This window comes from Microtus oregoni, unplaced genomic scaffold, assembly GCF_018167655.1.
Source record: "Microtus oregoni isolate MIOR12 unplaced genomic scaffold, Mior012 000071F_ref0000514, whole genome shotgun sequence".
In the NCBI taxonomy this organism is placed as follows: domain Eukaryota; kingdom Metazoa; phylum Chordata; class Mammalia; order Rodentia; family Cricetidae; genus Microtus; species Microtus oregoni.
The window spans coordinates 7834565-7856127 of NW_024543978.1; the positions used below are offsets into that span (position 1 = coordinate 7834565).

General features: G+C 44.2%; 1 protein-coding gene across 1 annotated transcript in view; it reads right to left on the reverse strand.

Moving 5' to 3' along the window:
- The window catches only part of Dok5 (docking protein 5), a 148152-nt gene that overhangs the window by 22148 nt on the left and 104441 nt on the right, over positions 1-21563 (reverse strand). The window contains exon 6 of the mRNA XM_041641795.1: positions 13638-13773. Coding sequence (XP_041497729.1) covers positions 13638-13773 — 136 coding nt within the window. The remainder of the gene's footprint in view (positions 1-13637; positions 13774-21563) is intronic.

Genomic DNA, 21563 nt, shown 5'->3' on the forward strand with positions numbered 1-21563 from the left:
TGCCTGTGTAGGTCAGAAGATGGCATTGGATCCATTGGAACTAGAGTATAGATAGCTATAAACCACTGTATGGGTGCGGGACTTGACCTTAAGTCCCCTGAAAGAACAAGTGTTCTTAACCACTGAGCCACCTCTCCAACCCCACTCCCAATCCTTTTCTTGATGGAGGCAATTCTCAAAAGCATTTCCATTTAGAACTCAATTTCTGTGGTTATCATTTTGATCAGACCTAACAGGACCTTTAGAAGATTATCATACTGTTTTGTATTGTGAGTTGAAGACTACAAAAGTCCTGTTTTTTTTTTCCCTCAAAGAAGAGCACCTAGCTAACTGCTGTCAGTGATTAAGCTACTATTCACACACACACACACACACACACACACACACACACACACACAGGCACACATGCACACACACACACTTCTTGTCTGGCGTAAATTCTTGATATAGTCTGACACTCCCCAGAAAGAACAAAGTCTGTGCTAGTAAATTAATAACCACAATCTTCAATGCAAAAAGATATTAAGAAAATGAACAAGCTACAAAAAAATTCACAAAGGACAAAAAAGATATGAATTATTCCCTTTAAACAAGGGGTTGTAAATTTGAATGAGGGATCATACATGCTGCTTATGAGAGCAAAAGATCCAGGTTATTGAAGCAACAATAAATAATAACAGTGAAAAGCTAAAGATCCCTCACCATTTCAATGGCAGTTAAAGATACTCTTAAGTCTTAGCTCTGACAGACCCAGTGTTCATCAGACATTCTGACTTCGTAAAACATAGCGATCTCTGTTTCTTGTGGATTTCTCCAGTCTAAACACTGGTGACGATGCTAGTAAAAATCAGCATTATCTGAGCCAACACTTGGTGGATCAAACAAATCTGGCCTGTATATGCCAGCTCAGAGAGCTCTGCCCAAGCTCCAGCCACTGGAGACATCAATCAGCGTTTCCTTGCTGCCTGTACTGAAGCCAGATGATAGCATTTCACCTTCCAGGATAGCTTCCTAGTGGAACAGAACTTGCATTTCATGCTTGGACAGATTGGTAAATACTTGGCTAGAAACCCATTAAGTGGCCAATTTCCAGTTCTGCAGATGCCCTGAACTGGATCACCCCCAGAATGTGAAATCTTGATAGCTGGTGACAACCAACTGAGCTCCAACTCTGAAGGCCTCATCCGTGGTATTCTGGCAATCAGTTGCTGGTCACGTCCCAAAGCTGTGAAAGACAGAGCCTTTTCCCATCGGGGCATCCGTAAACTAGGGCTTCTTCTGAACGGAATGTCTAGAATGATACCTTTGGTATCTCTACCATGATGGATTCTGATTAAGTCCTCCGGGGCCTCAGATTTAACTACCAGGTATTTGAGATGTTTGCTTTTGCCTTCGGAAAACTCTTAGCAGCGCAAACATGGGTTGGAGAGGAAGGATTTACTAAATAAGTACATTTTTATTTAATGCCCAAGAACCAAGGCTCAGAGCTGGGGTCAGGTCAGGAATTTATAGCCTGCAAGTGAAATCTCAGTATTTTAAGAATAGATTTTATGTGTTTAAAATTTAAAAGGGAGGAACTAGATGACCCAGTGGGTAAAGGCTCTTGCCACCTCTCTTAGGGTTTTTATTGCTGTGAAGAGAGACCATGACCATGACAACTCTTATAAAGAAAACATTTAATTGAGGGAAGCTCACCTACTGTCTCAGAGGTTCAGTTCATTGTGATCATGAAGGGGAGCCCATTGGCATGCACACACATGGTGCCAGAGCTGAGAATGCTACATCTCACAGGCAAGAGGAAACTGGCTGATTGTCATGCTGAGGGAGGCTTGGGAAAAAGAGACCTCAAAGCCCACCCCCATAGTAACACATTTCCTAATAGTGACACTCCCTTTGGGGGCCATTTTCTTTCAAACCATCACACCACCAAACCCAATGACCTAAGTCTGATGTATATGGTAAGGAAAGAAAACCAACTCCAGTAACTTGACCTCCACAAGAATGTTGTAGCAAGTGCATTTTGCATACTCAATAAATAAACTAACTTAGAATAAAGTAAAAAAGGAAAGGAGGGACTAGACAAGGGATAGCAACAAGAGACGGCACTCACTACTCTCAAGACCTGAGATATTTTTACTATTTAGCCCTTCAGAGAGGAGTGCAAAGAAATTGTTTATTATTGATGTCTCCAAATAGATTAAGAACTACAAGGAGATGATTCCATTCATCTTTACTGTGTCCTCATCACCATGCCCATCTTGAACTTTACTGTGATTGACGTTATTGTGAAAGCCACATTACAGGCCTGTCTGGGGTATCTACCCATGGCACCCACAAGTCTCTGCTCTCAGGTGAACACATTCAAAAGAGCAAGGGTACAGGGTAGGACCTGGGTTTGTCTTATCATCCTTAGGCCTCCTGAATAGCACCTGCCTATAGAGCTACCTCCGAAGTGCTGAGAGCCAGGTTTTGAGTCTAAGGACAAAGATATAAGCTACTGCTAACTGTTTCTTTTGCTGGAGAAGTATACACACGAGATGAACAAAGATATGATCGTAGGTACTTACAGCTGTGGAACACCAGTGTGTGTGTTCCAAATCCTTCTGATTCTAAGGGGACTGGAAAAGAAATGCTCACACAATGGGTGTGTGTGTGTGTGTGTGTGTGTGTGTGTGTAAGACAAGAGTCACAGTAAATTTAAGCAAGAACCTTAAGTTTCATCAATACGTACCATATCTGAATTAACTTCTCTGTTTTAGCTATTTACTTAAAAATAAGATTCACTGATTTTTATTTTATGTATATGAGTGTTTACCTGCATGTACCATGTGTGTGCAGTACCCATGGAGGCCAGAAGAGGGCACAGGCTCCCCTGAAACAGGAAACAGGAGTTATGGAGGTTGTAAGCCACCATGTGAGTACAGGGAACTAAACCTAGGTCCTCCCCAAGAGCATCCAGTTCTGCACTATCACTGCAGACCCTTAAATATTTATTTTAAAAGATGGGGTAAATCCATATATCTTCTATTGATCTCTAAGGAACTCATGTTAAACTTGTATGTCTCTATTCTGGGTTTTTTTTTTTAAACTTTAGCCGAGTATGCATAAAGCAGGGCCCCAGGTGTGCGCTGGAGACTGTAGTCACTCAGTTTAAATCAGGGTTCCATCACTGCCAAGATGTGTATCCACACTTCAAACCCTGAAACCTATGGTGCATACCTATGACCATGGTAAAGATTAAATTTTAATAGAGGTCTAGTTCTTGGAACAGTTCCTTACACACTGTAAATTCTCAATGAATGTCACAGATGCCATCATTCCCACCAGCAGTCAAGGAATGAAGCTAACCTCCTAAAACGCAGCTCAGGCATACTGTGCTTCAGGAAGATGCTCTTGGCCCCTCATGGAGCACCACACCCGGAACAACTTCCCTCTCAATATTAGGCCAATGATACTTTGTTGTCTTTCTGCTGCTGTGATAAAACATTTGGACCTAGAGCATTTGTAGAGAGGAAAGGAGATATTTGACTTAGACTTCAGGGTCGCAGTCCATCACTGTGGGAAACCAGGGCAGAAGCCACACAGGACCACTGCCCACTGGCTGCCTCCCCTGCTCCTGCTTAGGTAGCTTCCTTATGCAGCCCAGGACCACCTGCCTTACACATCTTTAATGTCTCCAATCGAAGCACCTTTCCTAAATTTCAAACTGTTTAAAGATGCGAAACATTTTTGTTTGTTGAAACAAGGTCTCACTATGAAGCACAGGCTGGTTTTGAATTCACTAGGTAGCCCCAGGTTGACCTCAAACTCATGACCCTCTTTCATCAGCCTCCCCAGTATTGAATTACACACACGAGCCACCACATCCAGATATATATGCAGAAGATTTTTTTTCAGTTTAGTTTTAGGGTATGTTCTTCTTAAGACATATCTGTCATGCTGCTCTGCAGGTAGTTGGCAGAAATTTTATACAGTTTTTTTTGTATAATTAGTATGTCAGGATATAAAAAGATTTTAATTTGGGAGAGAAAAAAAGGTGATAATTGCTTTAAGCAGCATGTTAAAGTTAACACGCTTAACCAGAATCCATAAATAGAAGCGGTAAATCTGATCTGGGGAGGGGAGGGCAAGGCGAGGACAGTGGGGGGTGCAGAGTATGAGAAAGGGGTTCACACACAGAAAATCCACGCCAACATCTACTTCAGTGTCTGCAATGTCAACCAAGCTGATTGCATGGGTTTTTAAAACCCCCTTCCTCCCCTCTCTCTCTCTCTATGCATATTGTGTATATATACATATTATGTATATATAATATGTAACAAAATGTTTTTGCAATTATACTAAATATAAATTGATTTGGTTTCAAGAGTTGTGGGAGATATCATTTACATTCTATAAATTCACTAGAAAATTTTATCTGAGAAACTACAGTTGCCCATAAATCAATCCATTAAACAACAACCAAAAACAAAGTGTGAAAAGCCATTTCCAATTTTAGGCTCAAGCCTGCATGTCATGAAGGATTCAGCTTGTGTGGGAGAGGCCATCAGAAGACTTTAATGACACCCTGAACTGAGCCCACTCTGTGGTCCCTAAAAAGCTCTGCTAAGTAGCAGGCCATTTCCACCCTGGGGCTCATGCCCTGAAGGGAATTCTGGAATGACAGGTCTCCTTATGGAATGAGGAGCTTCCACAGGCTGCCACTCCCCATTCCAAAATTAGACTTTATCACAGACACAGATCTGAGAGGTGGCAAAAATATCCGACTGCGGCAGGGAGGTCCCCAGTTGCTCACAAGAGCTCTGCCGCTTCCCCAGCAAGGCAGCTGGAGGCTGAGAGCAACGTCATCCAGTCATCCTAGTCTAACCACCTCAGATGATGGGCAGGAATGCACTGAATTTGAAAAACATGAAGGTGCAGAAGAACTATAAGGCATATGGTACCCAAGTTTCTATAAATATATTCAGATTTCTTAAAATCCAGTTTGTATGTATGTACCTGCGCTCGTGTGTGTGAGACCAAGGACGCCATGCATGTACATGCACGTGTGTGGAGGTCAGAGGACAGTCTCCAGTGTCATTCTCTCGTACAACCCACCTTTTAAAAAGACAGTTCTTTCCCTGGCCTGGACTTTGCTAAATATGCTAGGCTGGCGGGCCACCAAGGCCTAGAATCCACCTGTCCCTGTCTCCCCACGGGGGGTTACACACCTGTCCCAGTACACTGGGATTCTGCTTCTGAATGTGGGCTTTGGAGATGACTCTTCAGTCCTCAAACTTGCCAATCAATCACTTTGTAGCCTGAGGCGTCTTCCCAGACCTCTTTTTGTCACCCTTCTGTACAGTTGTTTGGGGGAGGTACTCTAATATTAAGGGAGATTTGGACATGATATGATTCAGATATGCAAACACTGACCAGCTGGAGTTTCAATACTTCAGATAGTGAAGAGGGAGCATAGGGGAGTCAGAACCAGACAAACTGCCCAGAATGCCTGGCTCCAATGACACTCAGCCCCCACTGCTGCAGGCGAATAATTTGGTCACCTTGAATTTCTTTCAAATGTGCAGCAGTAGGGGGTAATTTATTTATTCCAGGGTGAATAAATGAAGCAATCTCATCTAGTGTTGGTCCCAAGGGACCATGGGACTCACTGACTATCTGACCTCATAATCTGTATGCCACAACACCGCATAGTAGGTCCTTGATGGAGGGTCATCTGTCTATGTTTTACTTTCATTGGTTAATAAAGAAACTGCCTTGGCCCTTTGATAGGACAGAAAATTAGGTAGGCAGAGCAAATAGAATAGAATGCTGGGAAGAAGGCAATGAGGCAGACGCGATGAAGCTCTGGCCCAAGATGGACGTAGGTTAGAATTTTTCCCGGTAAGCCACCACCTCATGGTGCTACACAGATTATTAGAAATGGGTTAATCAAGATGTGAGAATTAGCCAATAAGAGGCTGAAACTAATGGGCCAGGCAGTGTTTAAATGAACACAATTTGTGTGTTGTTATTTCGGGTGTAAAGCTAGCCGTGTGGGAGCCTGACGGGATGAAAAGCAGGCCTGCTCGCCTCACCACTACAGGCCCTCAATAAACAATGAATAAACAAGAGATTGGGAATGAATGAATGAATTACTGTGGTGCTTAGAGAAGGCAGGCCCAGGGACCCAGCTAACTCAGCCCTAAGTCCACTACACTGAGACGGTACATGTGTGCCCTGTGCCCCATCCCCAGCAACCCCAATGAACACGTCTGTGTGCTGTTTCATGGCACCTGAGCGCTGGCATCTTGTTAGGCGGCCATAGAAGATGACTCACTTACTAATCCAGATTAGAGAGCACCTGGCCACAGTATGGGCAGGAAGTCTCCTGGCCGAGTCTGACCACCGAGAGCGGAGCCGCTTCAGAAAACAGAAGGTCCTAATCTGTCTGCAGATGGCAGGCACAACTGGGCACTGTTCGTCATTTTGAACTGCGTGGTCACGGTGGCCTGAGCCTTTCCTTGTCCCTCATAATACAGAGAATGGAGTTTGGGGTGAGATCTTTTCATTTTCACACATCCGCTCTTCATTTGGAAGGTTCAGAACCATGGTCACCTCAACTCCTAAAGAGCAAGAAAACGCACCTAGAGGTTTGCCACAGAACTGTGCAGTGCATGTTGGGAGCATCCCAGAAGCCTGTTCCAACTCAGAACCTTAATATTTTTATTAATTCTTAGAGAATTTCATTGTAATTTTATCATATTCACTTTGTCACCCAACTCCTCCCAGGCCCACCCCCTTTTCTCTACCCACCCAATTTTGTGTCTTCTTTATCTTTAAAAATTCATCAGGTCCGTTGTGCGCTGCCCATGTTATCTTGGCTGTGTAGCCATTATCAGGAACATGGGTGGCCTTGCCTCCTAGGTCACGCTCTTAAAAACAGTAATAACAGAATAATAGTAATAATAACTCCCCCTGTCCCAGTGTCTATCAGTTGCCAATAATTCCTCACTAAGGGTGGATCTTTGAGTCTCCGCCCCCTCTCTATGCTGGGATTTGCTCTAGGCTGTGCATGCTCTCACAACTGCCCCGATGCTTCCTGAAAACATCATCTTTTTCTTATAGTCACCACTGTCTCTGGCTCTCGTGATCTTCCTGGACCTCTCCCATGATGATTCCCAAGCCTTGGGAGGGGCAGGTGTAAGCAAGATGCCCATTTAGGGCTGAGCACTCCACGGTCGCTTATCTGCACCTTGAGCAGCTGTGGGCTTCTGCCTTAACCACCACTGACAGCAAAGGGATGCTTCTCTGATGGGGGTTGAGAGATGTGCCCATCTATGCCCACAGGATGAGTCGTTCGGAGTCAGTTTATTCCTCTAAGCTGCTGACCCTGTGCCTTCAAGCCAAGGGTCATTCGGAGGATTTGAAAATACATACAGTTCTCCTGAAATGTTATGGGTTACAGAATAGAAAAGCAATACACCATCCTTCTATCCTCAGTGATATCATTGGGCATCTGAATTCTGCGGCTGTGGTAACCAACTGACACAAATTGATGCCTTAAAACCATTTCTGTTCTGGAGGCCTAAGACTGAAGTCAACTTCTCCAGGTGAAATTTAAGATATTTTTGTAGGGGAAGGTGTTACAACTCTGGAATTGCAAGGATATCCTGACTTAGCGGGATGCCAGGCTATACTTAGAGCCGCAATAGGACAGCTCTGGAGGCTGGAATGTGCAATAGAACCACTCAGCCCTGGAGGAAAGCAAGCTACCTGAAGCTGGAGTGTGGTGGGGGGTATCCTCCCCACAGGCTATAGCAACCCTGCTCTTCTGGAGAGCCACTACAGCTGAGCACTGCTCTGTTCCCTTAAGGGAAGGTCCTAGCAGAGCTGTCTGCTTCTTCTCTGGCCCAAGATATATATTACTTCTTTTGCTAATGCTCTGCTAGAGAGGAAACCCGAGCAGAAATGTAGCAATCTCCTCCTGCTCCTGGAGGAAAGTTGTTAACTTTCTCTGCTCAGCCTTGCTCAGCCCCACCAAGGGAGTATCTCAGCAAGGTTTTACAACTGCGTCCCTAAGGGACGTCCCAAACAGGTTCTTTTATTCTGTGAATGAAGACTGTCACCCAGACTCTTTTGAGAAAGATTTATTTGGGAAGGAAGAGTCCAGGAAAGTGGCCGGCCTCTAACTGAACAGGCAGGGAGGCTTACATAGGGCTTCTTAGGGATGGAGTTTTCCCAGGGAGAAGAGGGATTGGTTAGTTTTTCCTGCTCAGGAAAAACTGGTTTGTTTACTTAGGGGCAGAGATGGCTCTGACTTCATAGCCAAACTGTATTTCTTTCACTGGTTTTGTTTGTTTGTTTGTTTTTTGTTTTTCTTTTAGCTTTTTGGCTCTTATCTTCGGACCAGGGCACATTTCTTTCACTGGCTCTGATTCTAGAGACAAAGTATGTTTCTTTGGCACTGGTTTCAGAGCCAGGGCATTGTTACTTTGGTCGTGGGTCCGGGATAAAGATGGTTCTTTCCCTGCTTGCGTCTCACATCCAGAGTATATTTCTCTCACTGGCTCTGGGTTCAGAGTCAGCGTGCTCAGTGACTGGATGGTTTCCTGCTCTAGTTGGCCCTTTTACCCTACAGTTTTCACGGTTGGTTCTTCTGTAAGCTTTGAGGACAGTCTCCATGCTTTCTCTAGCTTCCAGGACACTCCCACGCCCTTAGTCATGCCCTGGCTGCCACTTTAAAGTCAACAAAGTACCATCTTGAGTTTCTTTGTTCCCCTCTGTTGTTCTTATGCCAACTGCTACGAGATGTCTATTTTTCTCCACTCAACTCCTTGAGATGACTTTGGCCCCACTTGGCTAATTCAAGCACTCTTCCCATCTCAAGGTCCTCAACCTGGCCATCACTGAGAAGCCCTTTCCCCTCTAAGACACTAGAGATAAGCTGGTTAAATGGCCAGTTTGGGGTTTTAAAGTGTGGATGTCACTGGAGCGTCCTAAGTTAGTCTACCACAAAAGCTGTTACTGCTAGCCCATCCACAGTCTCCTCTTGACAAACTCTGGGGTCTGGGGTCACTGAGATGACCCAGACACTCTCTCAAGAATATGGTTTCCAACTAGAGTGGGTCTCCACTGGCCCTATGGTGTAGTATCACTCCGGGCTCAGTTGCTGGGGCTTTACAACAGCAACCATGAACAGAAGAGTTGGGATTTCCAAACAAAGAGGCTATGGCGAGAGGTGACTGTCACCACCCCTTCCAGTTAAAACAGTGACTTCTTCAGAAGCAGTCCAGCAGTGGGGGCAAAGGTCACTGCTAGGAGAGAATAGTGTTGGTTCTGTGTGGCTCCACCCTCAGGCCGGGTGTGGTCTCTCTCTGGTTCACTGTATCACAGGTCTTTCCTCCCCTAATGGGGTTCTGATGAAAATATGCTGGTGTTTTGCTTTCCACAATCCCCAGCGTAACTGCAATGTCACTCAGCTCCCATCTGGACACTTACTCATTTCATCTGCAACAGGAAGCGCTCGCCTTAAAACGGCACGTCTTTCCTAGAACTCGCGAGGCGCGCCGCAAATGAAGGGCAAATGACATTATTTTCTAGTTAAATTTTCAGAGGGATGATCTGAATGAATTACTCATATCCCTGGTTAATTTTAGCGGAAATAATGAGGAGACAGAAAATGGGGAAACACGTACGTGCACATCCCTGCCTGCCTTTCCAGAAACAATTTATGCTAATTAAGGCTTTTCAAATAAGGTAATCTCACCAAAACTTCCTTAGGACCTGACAAGCATCTAATGGGAAGGCAGCCAAGTCCAGGGCAGGGGCATGCTCCCCACTCGGGCTGAAGCAACTTGAGTTCTGCTTTGCAGCTACCAGTTTCTCCGCCTGTCATTTATCCTTCTGTCCATCCGCTGCATTATCCTTACTGCCACACATGGAATTGGTAAGTATAAAGACAGACAGATATAGTGTGAGTCTGTGTGTGCCGAAAGAAAGTTGCGTTGGAAGGTTATTTGGAACCAAAACCAAGTCTGTTAAAAAAGCTGTAGCCTCTGATTCAATATTTAAACTTTAAGAGTCAACACTAAGTGATCGCCAGTGCAGATAGAGTGTTGCACCGAACCGTGGCTTTAAATATGTTTTTTATTTTATGTGGACAGGGTTTTTATCTATATGTATGTCTGTGCACCATTTGCATGCCTAGTGCCCATAAGGGCCAGAAGAGGTTATCAAATCCCCTGGAACTAGAGTTTCAGATAGTTGTGACCACTATGTGGGTTCTGGGAATCGAAACCAGGTCCTCTAGAAGAGCAGCCGGTATTCTTAACTATTGAGCCAGCTCTCAGTCCCTAAAGCATAGTTCTAGAAATTAATGGAATATCCATATAGTGCAGTACTATGTAACCATGCAACAAGTCCTCGCTATATAAAAACATGGATGCTGTATAGGGCTTTTTCAAAAAGACAGCAGTGGGCCAGGGAGATAATTCAGTGAGCACTTGTTCTGTAATACCATAAGGACCTGAGTTTGATTCCCCAGACTCCATGGAAAATTGTGTGCAGTGGAGAAAGTCTGTCATCCCAGCGTTCTTACAGGAATAGGGAGCTGGATTCAGGAGACTGCCTCAGAAGTTCTCTGTCCAGCTATTCTGATGCATGCATCTACAAACAGGAAACCCTACATCAAGCGAGACGGACAGTGAGGACCAACGCTCAAAGGTGTTCTCTTTTTAAAAGCTAACTGTAAGTCATGTGTTCAATACAATTCTGCTTGTTATACCTACAAGCTAAAACACCAGAAGCTCCACACCCAAAAGTTGGCAATGGGTATCTTGCCGTGTGGCTGGAACAAGAGGCCTTGCTGTCTCTGGTCAATGCAAGGTTTTTGTAGCAAACGTGGCTCTTCCTGTAGATCTTTCCAGTCGTCTGTGATCTAAACCATCACACTTCATCACTCTCTGCTCCTTCAAAATGCTGTCTTTAGGTTGCCTCGATTCAGACAGACAGACAGACAGATGGACAGATGAATGGTGTAAGATGCAGCTGTTGTTGAGATCAGCCTGAAGCAGAGGATCTACTCAGCAGTGGACCATGTCAAATGTGCTGTGAGCAGATCTCATGTAAACGTAATCTTTACTGCTCTTCTCATTCTGGGAAGCAGAAAACTGGAGCTTAGGAGAAGCTAGAACTTTGCTCCACTCCACAGAGCTGGGATGGTGTAGTGCTGGTGTTGGAACCAGGCTTGGCTACAAGGCCGCACTCATGAGCACAATGACAGTGGTGGCCCATGTCTGCATTATCTGTGTCTACTCCATGCTGGTTAGATTAATCAGGGAGAGATGAGAAGAGAGGGGGGCAGAGAGAGGGAGAGAAGGAGGGGAAGGAAAGAGGGAGGGAAGGAGAGAGGGGAGGAGGAAAGGGAAAGAGGGAGGGGATGATGAGGAAAGAGCGGGGAGAGAAGGGGTGGGGAGGAGGGAGGGAGAGGGAGAGTAGGAGAAGGAGAGAAATTATAAGGAAGGAGAAGGGGTCTTGAGTTGTCATATGAAGGCCTGACATCCAGAAGCACTGCTAGTGTGACTGTAAGTCTGAGTGTGAGGACAGCAGAAGGTCATGTGCACACTCAAGACCATCATGCAAAGAGAGGGGACTCTTTCTCCTTTAAGCTGTCCAGGACTCCATCCAGTAGAATGAAGCTCTCTAACACCCCAGAATGCAAATTTCCTTCCTCAAATTACCAATTAAAATATCATCTCATGCAGAAACATCCTCACAGCTACGCCAGAATAATGTTTAATCAAGAGACTGGCAAATGCTCTCCTGCACAGGCTGGCTCTCCCAACCCCTTCATTCCCACCAGGCCCCACAGCGTGTATGTCCCCACCTCTGAAACGCACTGTGCTCATCCAACCAACTCTGCTCCAGAAGGTGCAACTCAGCCCAGATTCTCTCCCCCCTTTTCCACAGTGAACTCTGGCCCCGGGAAGGCCACTCTGAAAACAAAGTTGCATCCACAATTCAAACTGTAATCAAATTCCCTCAATCTTATCATGCCAAATGAGCTCCTCCTTGTGTTATTGGTGTCTTCAAGGCACATTTATAATATTTTGTGTTTCTGTTTAAGATTTCTTGATATTTGGGTCTGGAGAGATGACTCAGCGGTAAGACAGTATACTGGGATTCAGTCCTCTTCATCTAGTACCTATGTTGGGCTATTCATATTGCCCATAACTCCAGCTCCAGGGTACCTGACGCCCTCTCCTGGCATCCATGGATACCTGCTACGATTATACACATGTTCCCACATGCAGAAATATATATGTACACACATAATTTAAAAATAAAAACAAAAGAGCCAGGCTTTGCCTTTAATCCCAGCACTTGGAAGACACAGGCAGGTAGATCTCTGTCAGCTGGAGGCTAGCCTGGTCTACAGAGTGAGCTTCAGGACAGGCAGGGCTTCATAGAGAGATCTTGTCTCAAATTAAAAAAAAAAAACCAACCAAATAAATAAATATCTTAAAGATTTCTAGAAATGCTTCTTCTCCTTCTATAAGATACTGAAGAATCAAGATAGTTTCTTTAAGTCAGAGTCCCTAGCAGCGTGCAATGCAAAAGAGAGGTGTTTCAAACACATACATGTAACTCATGTCATGGCTATCACACAGCAGCTCAAATCCCTCATTCGAGCCTGGAATATTCCTCCCCAGTTTCCCCTCAGCCTTCTTTCATTCGGATTTTCTAGTCTGGAAATAGTACCATCTGATAAAGATGTGCACAGATAGGCAGAAGTAGGCAGGCAATCCACATAGCCGAGTCTATAGATGTTGATACACTCTTGTCGGTGTTAATGCTATAACATAAATGACACTGATGGGCTGTCCCCTGCCGTGTAAGCTTACGGAGAGGTCCCATCCTCATCGATCCCAAGCATGTTTATCTCAAATTGTCCTCTAAAACACCCTTTCTGGTGACCGCCCCCCATTCTCTTATGGAGAGAGGGAAAGAACAAGCAGCTAACGGCCCATTGTGTTCTTGGGAACAGTTAAAAGACAAACCATACCCGACAGACATGTTTATTATTCCCGGGTATAAAAATGCCAGAGGTAGAAATAGGAACAGAACCTCATCCATGGAGAGAAAAGGCTCAGCTGGACGCCCCAAATGGGATTTCCCAAGTGATTTCTGCTGCATGCAAAATGCTCCAGTTCGATGTCCTTACGTTTGCTTGCTCTCAGCCAGGTTACCCCAGTCTTCTCTGTGGATGTTGTATGTGCCTGACATGATAGTTTGCCATTTGTCTGTTGCTTCTCTCTACCTGCTTCTTTCTCTTTGTTTGCTCCTGATTTATGCTTATGACATGCTCGATAAACTCACCCATTTGAAACTGGAAGGGCAGCTGTCAGTGAGCTTCCTCCAGACCATACACAACAAATGCAAATACCCATGGGTAATGGCTAATGATAAAGCAGACGGTTTATCAATTGGCCACATTGAGCATTCTAAGGACAACATTCAATCCGTGGCCTACGATGTTAAGTAAAGAAACAAACCGACTGCCTATGTAAAGTGGGCCATGTTGTTCGACATGTACATTCCCAGACTACACTCTGTAGTAGCATGTGCTAGGCAGCAAGAAAACATTCCAAACATACCATCGAGTTTTTCACGCTCTGTAGCAAGCGCTCATGCTGCTCAGCTATGGCCAAGGCAGCAGAATGGACCTTCTGGTAGATGGCCTCGCCGTCTCGTGTTTGAAAGATAAATAGCCCTTCGCCAGTCTCACACATCCTGTGAAGACAAAAACACAGAACTTCTGGAAACCCAGCTCTCAGAACGTTGGTGTGCCAAGACTCTCTCATTTATTTTTGACAAGGGGTCTTGCTATGCAGCCCTGGCTGGTCTAGAATCTAGGTAGCCCAAGTTGACCTCGAAGTTGCAACAGTCCCTCTGTGTTTGTCTCCTGAGTGCTGGGATTACAGGAATGCCACCACACCTGGCAATGTCCCAAGAGCTTGAGTCCATTTATTCTCAATGTCATTAGAGCTCCTGTTCACGTTGGCTACATAAAATTAACCTGACCAAAATGGGCAGTGTCCAGTGAATTGTTATAATAGTAGGGAGGGAAGCAACACTCCTGGCTGATAAGGACTGAAGGGTATCTTGTTTTGTTTTTTATTACAATTAACATAGGCAATAAGGAATGTTTCTTCATCCTCAGTTTAATGCCACACTCCAAAGGGGACCCTGTGGCACCAGTCCCTCCTCCCACCCCATCTTCCAGCAGAAACTCACCACATGGGCTGTGAGCTCCAGGGTGAGAACGGGGTTCTGTCTTTCTTCAATGCTATTCTACCTCCCCCGACAGGTGACAGCCCTAAGGATTCCTTCATTTCCCAAACCCCATAGCAAATGTTGATCTGGGTTCCTGCCAATGTGCTGGATGCAACCCATCACCTTCCTTAAGGAGCAGGACTCTGCTGAGCTAATGTATGGGGCACATGGAAAATTCTTCCAGGAAAACAATGTTTGTGGGTTTGGGAACCAAGGTCAAACAATGAGAAGAAAGATATATCCACCCCAGACCATTAAAATCCAGAAAGTAACTGATAAAGGGAGCTGCCAGGCACCATTAGACAAGCACAAAACAAATTCTTTTTAATTGTATATATTTTTATATGTGTGTATATAGATATATTTAATTACTACAAATATTTTTAATTTTAAAGGATTTCTATGTGTATAAGTGCTTTGTTTACAAGTATATCTGTGCATCACATGCACGGCTAGTGCACTTGGAGGTCAGAAGAGGACACCAAATCCCCGGGAACTGGAGTTAAGGGCTGTTAAGAGCCATCGTGTGCGTTCTCAGAATCAAACCTGAGTCCTCTATAAGAGCAGCCAGTACTAACTGCTGAGCCATCCCTCCAGCCACTGCTACCAGTATTTTAAAGAGTTTGAATAAGAGCATGCACAGCAACCCTGAAAAGAGTTCCCGTATGCATATACGAGAATAGTAAGAGCTATATATGTTTGCTTGTTCTAAAGGTGCTAACTATCTTAACATCCTCTCTTTCTGCTTCAGAATTTCTTACTTTTAGCATGAACACTGCTTTACTTAATGCCTGAGTTTTGTTCATGTCTGAAAAACTGTACAACACAATAAAGAAGCTAAAAAAAGTTTCCAGTCCAAGCTATTGTTGCTTTATATTCCTGTCCAGTAGGTACAATTAATGCCATAAAACAAGAAAGATGTACCCCAGTTTAATTTTTCATAGTTGACCCAGTACCAAAAATTTAAGATAAGCCATGTCAGACATTACTTTGGCCCATATGGTGGGGCCAAAAATAATGCCTGACATGGCCTAGCTTAAATTTCATCCAAAAAAGTACTAAAGCTAAGATTCAAAACATTCTTCAACTAAGTTTATTTCATGAAGACATCTTATGCCATTTGAACCTGGATCTTACCTCTTTTGAATGGAAGTTATCATATAATCTTGAAACTACCTTTTGCTACAAGGCTTTGTAATTTTTCCACATCTTTCCTCTAACAAATTACATGAATTTATTAAGACGAAGAATGAACCTTAACTGATTCTTTAAGGGGAAAAAAATCACCTGCTGTTTCTCTTACAATAGAGGTCACTGCTCATTGACTTACTTAAATGACTGCCCTGTCCCTTGAGGCCAAGAAGTCCCCTGTTACTCAGAACTGTCTAGAGGGTGGCTGAGGAGCAGCCAAGTTTGAAGGCACACTTCTTAATCCTGGTGCTCCAGGGGCCCTTAAAGCCTCATTTTGTTTTGACAAAAACTCACAGTAAGAAGTATAGTTTAGATTCTGACCAAATACATCCATCTATTGCTACATGAGTCAACCACAAATCTATTAACATGACAATGCTGTCCTCCCTCTCTCAGCATGTGATGCTTACATGGCAGTGTTTCCTGTACATAAGGACTCACTAACTAGCAAGAACAACGACTAACACAATCGCCCTTTGGACAATGCCTGGAGTTTTACTTGTTTGTTTTGAGACAGGATGTCTTCATCCTATTCAGTCCTCCATCCCAGTATGTACCTGAGGAAGGGCTTAAACTGCTGACCTACCTGTCTGCACCACATGACTGCTGGCTCTACAGCTGTCTGTAATGGTGAGTTCTGGGTCTACAGCTGTGCGTCACAATGAGCACTGGGTGTATATGTGTGTATCATGATGAGCACTGGGTCTATATGTGTGTGTCATGATGAGCACTGGCTGGGTCTATATGTGTGTCTCATGATGAGCACTAGGTCTGTATGTGTGTGTCATGATGAGCACTAGGTCTATATGTGTGTGCCATGTTGAGCACTGGGTCTGTATGTGTGTGTCATGATGAGCACTGGGTCTATGTGTGTGTCATGATGAGCACTGGGTCTATGTGTGTGTCATGATGAGCACTGGGTCTATATGTGTGTGTCATGATGAGCACTGGGTCTATGTGTGTGTGTCATGTTGAGCACTGGGTCTACGTGTGTGTGTCATGATGAGCACTGGGTCTACATGTGTGTGTGTCATGTTGAGCACTGGGTCTACATGTGTGTGTCATGATGAGCACTGGGTCTACATGTGTGTGTCACGATGAGCGCTGGTCTACAGCTGGGTGTCACGATGAGTGTTGGGTCTAAAAGGCATAATGCAGATCCTTTCTTAAATGACATCATTTAGACCTCTCAAATACTGTGACCAAAAACAAAGGAAATCAAAATGACTATAGCATCAAGCATTGTCTCCCAACACTCTCCTGAAGCCAATGATTGCAGAGACACACACAGATACACACACACACAGATACACACACACACACACACACACACACACCACTGCCACAGACACCATCACAGTCACCACTTACCACCTATAGAAAGAAACGGGAGTCACATCCCTACGTTGCTCAGGAAAAGAAACAGACTTTCTATTTGGACCCCCTAGGGCACACAGAGGGGCAAAACATGGCTAATAGGAAGCAAATTTCCTATTTTAAAGATTTTTAGCCTGCAATAGGCTAGATAGGTATTTATATATACAGAGAAATCCAATGGTTTAGCTGCTTCTCATCATTTAAGACAAGTAAGAAATTTTGATTGCTATGTAAAGCTGATATGAGATGTCAGCAACCTGTTCCATTATTTATAGTTTGTGCTGTAAGGGCCAAAATGGCTTGATTTACCAGAGATGGCCAAGAGGTTTCCCACTGTGCGATAAAGAGATAAGATCCATGAGAACTCTCAGAACAGACATAAGGCCTCTGGTTTAAATGTTGGGATTATCTTCTGTTTGCTTAAGAGCGTGTGCCCTTTATCTGTACCGCATGGCTCACAGAGGGGAGGATGGACAAAAGCTGGCCTTCTCATGCAATTCCCTCCAGCCTCTCCTAAGCCTGGCACACAAGCCCTTCCTTCCTGCTCTCTTTGCCTGACTGATTGGCTTCGAGATGTTTCACGAGGAGCCTCTCAACATTACAATGTTACTATAGGCCTTGACAAACAGTATAATGGTGAAAGGCCTGAGGCAATAAAAATAAAAACACATCAAACTGACTAATGGCTTTATATAAATCAGCAGGAAGTGCAGGCTGGTCAGCGCTTTAGAAAACACGAGAGAAAAACTTCCTCAGGGGTTCATGCATGGAAGAACAGGAAGGCATTTTGGTATCTTGTGACCCCCTTCCTCCTTTCTCTTTTCTTTACCCATGGTTTTACTTTGGATGCTCTTTGAAGCATGTCTCAGATTGCATCTTCATCTCAGAGGAAAGGTGGGGACTACATCCCAGAACAACATCAAGGATGGAAGTGTGACTGGGGATGATGGGGCCCGAACATGTCTGGGGGAGGACAAGACACCAGACCTTGGCCTGAACTCACACTTGGGATCCAAAGTAAGGGAAGTCTTGGGGACAATTTTTGGTTAGAGCATTTTACCATGACAGAAGGAAAACAAGGACACCATTTTTTCCATTTTCTGGTGGAAGAAGAGGAATTCCAATCTCCTGAGAGTCTGTGTGAGACCCAGCATTCTGTGTGAATTTCTCTACTCAGTATAGTGAGAAAGGAGATGCTCTGCCTAAATTCTAAAAAAAAAAAAAAAAAAAAAAAAACAACCTTTTTTAATGATGTGTTTCTATTTTATGTGCATTGGTGTTTTTGACTGCCTGTATGTCTGTGTGTGGGTACCAGATTCTCTGAAACTGGAGATACAAACAGTTGTGAGCTGCCATGTGGATGCTGGGAATTGAACCCGGCCACCAGTGCTCTTAACCATGGAGCCACCTCTCCAGTACTTTTTCTTCCTTGAGAATAAAGAAGGAACTGTCCCTGAAACATTCATGTGCAGTGGCTGGAAGCAAGTCGGGTATCTGCAGGAGACAGCAGCTCGGCTTCCGCTTTACTCGTAGACGAGAGTCCAGCTTCTCGGCTAGAAAGCCACCTCGCCGGCTAGGCTGCATTTAGTGTGAACTATGTTAAAAGCTACTGTTTCTTCTCCAAGTCTGTTTAGATGGCCTTACAAGCCAAGTGAAAACTCTTCGCATAAATTTACGGGAAGCATTTGTGTGTGGAAGTCAAGCATTCACCTTTCTTAGCATCCCCAAAATTTCTTTGTAAATGATGCCAAAGGCACGAGAGCAGCTCTCCCTCTCTAGTCAGTAAAGAAAGGCATCCATGTGTGGAAATAATTTAGCAGGTTCTGCCAAAGGTCCTGAGCCTCTCTCACTCCTGCAGAGGCAAAGCCCAGGGTATTAATTTAAATCAGTCGGAGGTGAGGCAGAGCTCAACACTGAGGTATGTGAACCCAGCAGCCAGCTTGATACATAAAAGGGAAGCTCACTGGACACCTGCCACCCTTCTCCAAACAATAGCTTTTCTGGAAAGGCTCCATGGGAACCAAGCTGCCTGGAGAATTTCCTGCCCGTTGGGTCTTCCCATGGAAAACTCTCTGACAGGTTGATTTGCACGATTGAGATGTCAGGGCTCCGAAGGGGAAACAAACAGCAGGCTGAAGACAAACACCTTAGACAAAAGAAGCGATGCATCTCTAGGTCTCCAGAATAAGTCAATTATTACTTTTTATCGCCAGGGACAAATCTTTGTACAGTTGCAGTTTATTACAAGTTTTATGTTTCAGCTCTGAATCTCTTCAAGGGAGAGACACAAAAAACAAAAAACATGGCCCTAGAGTAAGACCTACTTATTCCAAAAGATGAAAGCCAGAAATACACATAGAAGGTCCTACCAGGCTAATCCCCACCCCCACAGCTGCCTGAGGAAAGGTAGAAGGCTCTGGTTCCATGAGCTCAGACTTCAAAAGAAGAGGGCAAATGGGGGTTCTCAAAACTGAATTCTACGAGCACGTAGCTTAGGAAGAATACCAGATTAACAGTATCTTCATAAATCTGTGACTTCTGATGGAGGCTGTCCTTGAACATGACCCCGAGGTAGCCTCATAAGCAAGAATTGGCATGCTGGCAAGAGTGCATGCTACAGGACATGAAGAGATGACACAAAGGTTAAGCACGCTTGCTGCTCTTTAAGAAGACAGGAGTTTGGTTCTTTGTGTCCACATCAGGTTGCTCACAACCACCTGTTACTCTAATTCCAGGGGATCTGATGCCCTCTTTAAGCTTCCAAATGCATCTCTTAACACACACACACACACACACACACACACACACACACACACTAACCCCTCTTGGCCTTTTTTACTTGGAGCAAGTATATGCTATGATGGACACACTTTGTTGTTTTGAAACCTCATATGTTTCCCCCTTTCAAAGGCAACAAGTCCCACTCTGTGCTTTGGGGGACTTTTCCCATTCCTTTCCCATCCTGTGAGCTTTGTATGAAGTGCTCAGGAGAGAGCCAGGGTTTCACATTGCTAAAACAGTCAACATACTGCATATCATCCATCTGTCTTCCACTGACTGATGTATGGGAAGGCTTTAAAGATCCCAGAAGTCACCAAAACATCCAGAGAGTTGACAAGTTAGAAGAAGCAAGACTCTCTGAGTTTTGTCAGCTGAGTACTGAACCAAACCATGCATGAAGACATCTCTACTTCCAGTCTAAGTCATGACAGACAGTGAATGTCTCTGCCTTGCCATTTTGGGCTACTTCAACTGCCTACTGTTTTCCAGGCTCTGCCCCAGGTTTCTCCCAGGTGTCTTTATTTACTCTTAATAACGCTCCAATAGATGAGGTTTATGTAATCCAATGAGCAGGCAAGCCAGAGAAGCTTAGGTCCCATTGTTCTCAGATCCAGTACAAAGAAGAAATGAAATTTTATTTCATAACCTCCAATTTGTAGTGTGAAAACAGTGTGCCTGGTGGGAGCCTCACTCCTGCTTGCTTCTGCAAGGGAGTGAGCATGGTATACTATCAGTTATTATGAAACTTCCTTGTTTTGAAGACATCCAAAAATAACCGTGGAGGAAATTATCTTTACTAATAAAATAAGGCAGATATGAAAGCGTCACACTTGGGGGAACACAAATGATCTTATTATCCAGCATCCTGATGGTAATGATAAAAATCCATCTTCATTTGCCTTTCGGAGAAAACATGAAGTAGTTTGGCATTACCTTGTGTCTCACTTTCTGTGTTCTGCAGGCCCTCACCCTGCTCCACACATCCTAACAGAAGCTCAGAAGTCTCAAAGGAGGAAGCACATTTATCCAACCAAGCAAGCTCTGAGTTTTCCATAAGGATTTTCCTTTAAACATCATAGACTGGTCACTGAGATAAAGGAGGAGCACACATCTAGATGTGAAGGTTTTATCTATTGATGATATGATCTTTGCTGTCCAGGAGAGTAGCCAACTCCCTGCTCTGTCTTTGAAAGTAAAAAGGCCTAGGTCTGTGGTACACATCTGTCTGCCTATTACTTGGGAGTTGGAGGCAGGGGGATCAAGAGTTCAAGTGTGAGGGTAGCTTGGGTTACATGACACACCATTTCAAAAAGAAAACGAACCACAAAACAAAAACCAAAAGAAAGAAATCAAGAAAGGGAGGGAAGGAGGGAGGGAGGGAGAGAGGGAGGGAGAGAGGGAGGGAGGAGATAATTAACTAATTAACAAAAAGACTATATGTGGAAGAAAAACACTTTTTCAATTTTTTTTAGAATGTTGTGAAAACACGAAATTGATCATATTCCCCAAAAGTACCTGTGAAATACTTGGGCTCTGATTAAAATGAGGTAAACTGACTGGGAGGGATCATTATTCTCCACTTATTCACTTGAGTTAGAGGTTTGGGCAGTGTTCAGAACTTCTGTTTCCCACTTTAAATCAATATCACTCCCTGTAAAAGAGCTATCAGATTTAACCCATGACCTTCAGTACTCTAACCTGGCTGTTACAACTGCACTGTAATGTTAAGGCACACACAGACGGCCTTACTCTCCATTTTTAAGACAATGCTTTTATCAATTCTTTGAGAATTCCATTCATGCATTTTGATCTTTTTAACTTCTACTCCTCCGGATACACCCCAGCTCCCTGTCTCCCAACCTATGGCTCAACTTTGTGTAGTCACCCTGGTGTTTTGT